Source organism: Tupaia chinensis, unplaced genomic scaffold (assembly GCF_000334495.1).
Source record: "Tupaia chinensis unplaced genomic scaffold, TupChi_1.0 Scaffold000290_1, whole genome shotgun sequence".
Classification (NCBI taxonomy): Eukaryota; Metazoa; Chordata; class Mammalia; order Scandentia; family Tupaiidae; genus Tupaia; species Tupaia belangeri.
Genome location: NW_006159775.1, coordinates 4,739,528 through 4,745,539, shown reverse-complemented (window position 1 = coordinate 4,745,539; position 6,012 = coordinate 4,739,528). Strand labels below are relative to the sequence as shown.

The 6,012-nt window shown below is 40.6% G+C and overlaps 1 protein-coding gene across 1 annotated transcript in view; it reads left to right on the top strand.

The window, feature by feature from the left end:
- RNF125 (ring finger protein 125) overlaps window positions 1-6,012 on the top strand; it is a 50,942-nt gene that overhangs the window by 42,401 nt on the left and 2,529 nt on the right. The window contains exon 5 of the mRNA XM_006150567.3: window positions 314-421. Coding sequence (XP_006150629.1) covers window positions 314-421 — 108 coding nt within the window. The remainder of the gene's footprint in view (window positions 1-313; window positions 422-6,012) is intronic.

Below are 6,012 nucleotides of genomic sequence, written 5' to 3'. Positions count from 1 at the left end.
AAAAATAAACTCCTGAAAGGAGAAATGGAGGAGAAGGGATTACAGTGTGACCATCCTTCATAGTGGGGATGCTTTCTCACTTAATATCTCTCTCTCTCTCTCTCTCTCTCTCTGGCGAGTGTATGCACTCTCTGGCAAAATTTTTAAAAAACAACAAAAAAACAAACAAACAAAAACCACACCATAATACTGAGGTATGGCCAATAGATTCATAAAGTTAAAATTCACTTTGTTGAATAGTTATTATTTTTTTTTATTTCTGATATTATTATTTTAAATCTTCTGTTTAATTCTTGGTCTTCTTTCTTTCCAGTTCTGCCCACTTTGCCGTTTAATACCCAATGAGACTCCCAGCAACTTCAATGGCAGTTTAATAAGGCATCTGCAAGTTAGTCACACTTTGTTTTATGACGACTTCATAGTAAGTATATTTTCTTTTACATTATATTTTATGCTGCCTCCATTAAGCTTACCTTTTTAATTCAAGTGAATAAAAATATGAGTAAAAATCTGAAGGAAAAATATTAATATAACTAACGTGGTAAGTAGTAGCATTAAGCAAGAAATTATGGAGGGGCTGGCAGGTGGCGTGGTGGATAAGGGTGCAGGACTCCCACATAGCTGACCACGGTTTGAGTCCTGGACTTCACGGCTTGCTTTCTCACTTTCCCTCTCTCTCACTCTCTTTTACACACTGTCCCTCCCTGGTCAAATTAAAATAAACAAATAGGTAAATAAATAAAGTTAAATAAAAGAATTCTTTTTAAAATAATTATTTTATTTAACTTTACTTTGATTAGATTAGGGTTGGGGGTGAGAGAGAGAAAGCAAACTGCCAAGTCCGGGACTTGAACCATGGTCAGCCATGTGGGACGCCAGCACCCTTAACCACCATATCACCTGTTGTCCCCATAAAATACTTTAAAATAAAAAGAATTCATGGAAATTGAATGTTTTATAAATTTGACTATCAAGATTAGTTACCTGATTCAGACAAATTTATTTTCTTTGGGATCTAGATAATGAGCCATTGTATAAAAAGCCAATTTAGTCTTTAAATTATTTACATTTTTATGCTAATCCCTCCCTACATAGAGTTACAATTTTGAAGTCCCGAACTCCTGACTGAGATGAAATCACATCAGCAATAAAGTGGCTCAGACTTTGTTCTGCATCCAGTTGTTTTTATAGCACATTGAATGGCTGATAACAGAGAAGACATCACTGTAGTAAGACAGAGAGGACTTCAATTTCATTTAAATCGTACAAAACATAAAAACTCGTGTTTACTGATGTCTTAAACTTAAAAACATGAAGATGAACTGGCCCTGTGACCCGGTGGCTAAGGCAGCCAGACATTACATGACCGACCGTGGGGTTTAAGTTCTATACAGATCCTGCACCTTGAGAAACTGTCGGATGCACCCTCTGGCAAAATTTTCGAAAAACAAACAAAAACCTCACCATAATACTGAGGTATGGCCAATGGATTCATAAAGTTACACATACCGGGCATGGGTGTATACACGCCCAAAATCGCAAAAGGAGAGAGTGAGAGAGAGATGAAGGAGAGGGCATTGCAGCCTGACCTTCCCCACGGGGATTCTTTCTCCTCTCCCTCTTTGTCTCTCTACTCTCTCTGGCAAGTGTAGGTGCCCTAAAGCACACATTCCACCCCTCCAAAAAAGAAAGAGAAAATGTATAAAGAAAAAAAGTAAACGTATACAAAGGTAGGTAGAATATAGGTCATGTATTACATTTTATAGACAGAATCCCTACATCTCCATTAGCTAACCCATTTAATAGCCAACACTCATGGCCAATTTCCATCATATTTTTGTAAAATTATTTATTTTATTTTTATCATTGTTATTTTTTAGATTTATTTTATTTTATTTGTTATTATTATTTATTTTTAAATTTTACCAGAGAAAGACAGAGAGAGAGAGAAAAAGAACAAGTGAGAAAGCAAGTCACCAAGTCCAGGATTCAAACTGCAGTCAGCCATATGGGAGTCCAGCACCCCAACTACCAGACCACCTGGTGGCCCCATCATTGTTATATTTTACAGTTTTGCTTTAGGGCGTGTGTGCTCAGCAGAGAGAGAAAGAGGAAAAGTGAGAAAGCAAGCTACCAGGTCGGGGACTCAAACTGTGGTTGGCCATGTGGGAGTTCAGTGCCTTAACTACCACACCACCACCTGCTGGATCTCAATCTCATCATATTAAAAGTTTTTTGGGTAGCCATCAGGTGGGGTAGAGGTTAAGGCACTGGCTCCCGTATGGCCAACTGTGCGATTTGAGTTCCAGACTTGGTAGCTTGAAAATCACGCACGTGTGTGTGTGTGTGTGTGTGTGTGTGTGTGTGTGCACACCCAAAGTCCCAAAAGGAAAATAGAGGAGGGATCGTGGCATCTGGGGGGTGATTCCTCACTCTCTTTCTCTTTCTCTGGAGAATGCACATGCCCTGTACCAAAAACTATTAAATAAATAAATAAAGTTTTTTGTTCTTGTTTTTTAATTGCCAGAGGGCATGTGTGCTAGCCAGGGAGAGCTGAAGAGACAGAGAGAGAGAAAGAGGGAGAGGAAGATGCACCTCCCAATGGGGCCTGGTCACACCAACATCCCTTGTCACATCAACATCCATCTCTCCCTTCTGTTGGGTCTTTGGAAATACACACACATGTGCCCAGTGTGTTAAGCCACTGGGGACCGGGATTTGAACCATAGGCAGCCATGTGGGATCCAGCTCCCTAAACCATTAAGCCACAGGACCAGCCTTGTATTAAGAGTTTTTTCAGATGGAAGAAAAGGGACCAGCAGATGGCATAATGATTATGTCACTGGATTCCCATGTAGTTGACCATCATTCAAGTCCCAGACCTGAAGGCTTGAAACTCACGCCAGGTGTGTGTGCAAGCATGCCCAAGATTCCTAGAGAAGTATGAAGAGAAGGGATTGCAGCATGGCCATCCCCCTCCCAGGGCGAGGGAGGGGGGACTTCTTACTTTCTGTCTCTCTCTCTTTGTGTCTCTCCAGTGAATGCACACGCGCTATAGCAAAAATCTCTCAAAGAAAAAAAAAGGTGGAAGAAAAATTCTGTACATTGTATGAATAGTTTTCATATTATGAATAGGTTTTCCATTTTCAGAAATAAGAATTACAAACAAAATGCTAGCATAGCCTTTGCTCTACTTTGGTCAGAATGTTTCCATGTGGGCATAATGCACTGCTCCCCAAGTACCTTTTAGCAAAAGGAACTATGATGGGGAGAGAAATCACCCAAAACCACATTCTGAAATAATATGTTGTTATTTATATCTAAATACATGAAATGTAAAGGGCTAAATTTGAGTTTGCATATGGTTTCCACATGATTTTGACTGTTTTCTTTTTATACTATTTCAAGATAAAATTTAATAATTGTTGAAGATCATCATCTAATGTTTTCCATATGCCTTCTGACCTGCCTGTCATGATGATCTAGACTGGACACAAGTGGTTTGGGTTTACGTAATAACTGTCATGGCTGTGCAACCTTGGGAAGGTAGTTAGTCTCTGAGCTTCAGCTTATTCATTTAAGTGGGGAGAGTAAAAGCATCTATTCTCAAAAGCTCTTTTGGGGCTGGCAAGTGGTGTGGTGGTAAAGCGGTGAACTCCCACATGGCCGACTATGGTTCAAATCCTGGATCTGGTGGCTTGCTTTCTCTGTCTCTCTCTCTGTCTCTCTCTGGTCAAATTAAAAATAATTAATTAAAAAAAAAAAAACTTTTGTGACTATTAAACAAGATAACACAGGGGCCCATAGGTGGCGTGGTGGTTGAAGGCTCTGGACTCCTGCATGGCTGACTGCAATTCAAGTCCCAGACCTGGCGGCTTGCTTTCTCACTCTCTGTCTCTTTGACTCTCTATGTCACTCTCTGGCCAAATGTTAAAAATAATAATAAACAAAGTTAAGTAAAATGATTCTCTTTTAAAAATAGAAGAGAGAATACATTCAAAGGGATTTGCACAGCTCAGGCACAGATGTTAGGAAAGTTGGAGATGAGGAGAGAGTAATAAGTGGCATTAACAGGACCAGTTGAACCGAACGAGGTAGTCAGCAGAGCCGTCCAGTCTCCATTCCATCTCCCTAATCATGTGGGGGTTTTTTTGTTTACTTTTTTTTGTGTTTTTTTCTGGTTCATAAAGTTCACAAGGCCTCAGCAGAGACTGGTTCTGGTCCAAGTTTTCTCACTGATAACAATGAAGGTTCCTCTTTATCTTAGCTCCACAAGATATTTTAAAAGCCAGGTTGATTCCATGTCCTTTGTGACTACTCATATTCAGTCTGTTCTTCTTAAGATCTTTCCAATTATGATCCAGAGCTGGTCAGGATGAATCCACTTTTTAATATTTTGTCAGGGGGCACAGGCACTAGCCAGAGAGAGAGACTCACAGTGAGCGAAAGAGGAAAGGGAGAAAGCACCCCCATGGGGCATAGCCACGTTGCAACCCCTTCTTTATTTCCCCACCCTGTCCGAATTTTGGGCACACATGTACGTGTGTCCTGTGTGTTTCTTAAGCCACCAGTTCTGGGACTTGAACCATGGCATCAGCCATGTGGGATCTGGCTGCCTTAATCACCAGATCACTGAGCTGACTCAGAAGGGCTTATGATAAGAATACTTTTTAGTCACTCAAAACCATACTCTTGGGTATGAAAGTGAGTTTGAAGTAATGTTCTATGTTCTGATTTTTTGTTTCCTAAACTGCAGTGCACTAAAACAAGCACTTTATTCATATTTTCTTATATTATTTCTTGCAGCAACTTGCGCAAGGTGAAGGCTGTATTCTTATCTTCATTTAATTGTGAAATACTTGAAGCTCAAAGCTTAACTAAATTGCCTAAGAACAAGCTGAACCTTGTACTCTACTGTGCTTCATGGCTCTTTTTGGATTTGATTTGGTTTTGTTTTAGAACAGGCTTTGTTTTAGAATTTGGTGTCATTTTTGTTTTAAAATAAGCTTTGAAGGGAGTTTACTTTTAGTTGTATTTGGAGAGATTGCAGAGGATGGGACTTTTTTTATATATACATACATATATATATATTTTTTTTTTTTGAGAGGTTTTTACTATAGGGCGTGTGTGCTCGCCAGAAAGACAGAGAGAGACAGAGAAACAGAAAGCGAGAAATCACCCCCCAGGGCAGATGGTCACGCCGCAATCCCTTCTCCTCCATTCTCTTCTCAGGATCTTTGGCACACACACCTATGCACCCAGCATGAATTTAAGCCAACAGGTTCGGGACTCAAACCACGGTCGACTACATGGGAGTTCAGCGACATAGCCATTATGCTAACTGCTGGTCCAAAATGGGACTTTTAATAGTTTTACTTAGGGGGTGCCAGGTGGCGTGATGGTTAAGGGCATTGGACTTCCACATATTCAACCGCAGTTTGAGTCCCAGACCTGGCAACTTGCTTTCTCTCTCTCACTCACTCTGTCCATCTCTGGTCAAATAAAAAAAATAAGTAAATAAATAATGAAATAAAGTTAAATAAAATTAATTTTTTGAGAGGTTTTTTTTTTTTTTTTGGCTATAGAGCACGTGCGCTTGCCAGAAAGAGAGAGACAGAAAGACAGAGACAGAAAGCTAGAAATCAGCCCCCGGGGGGATGGACACGCAGCAATTCCTTCTCCATTCTCTTCTCAGGGTCTTGGGCACACACACATACGCGCCCGGCGTGAGTTTAAGCTACCAGGTCCGGGACTTTAACCGCAGTCAACTGCATGGGAGTCCAGTGGCATAGCCATTATGCTAACTACTGGTCCCTCCAACTTTTTTTTATGGAAAGATTTTTATTATAAGGTGCACACGCTCACTGGAGAGACAGAGACAGAGAGATAGAAAGTGAGAAATCACCCCTAAGAGGGGATAACCAGGCCACAATCCCTTCTCTTCCATTCTCCTCTCGGGATTTTGGGTGCACACACACACACACACACACACACACACACACACACATGTGC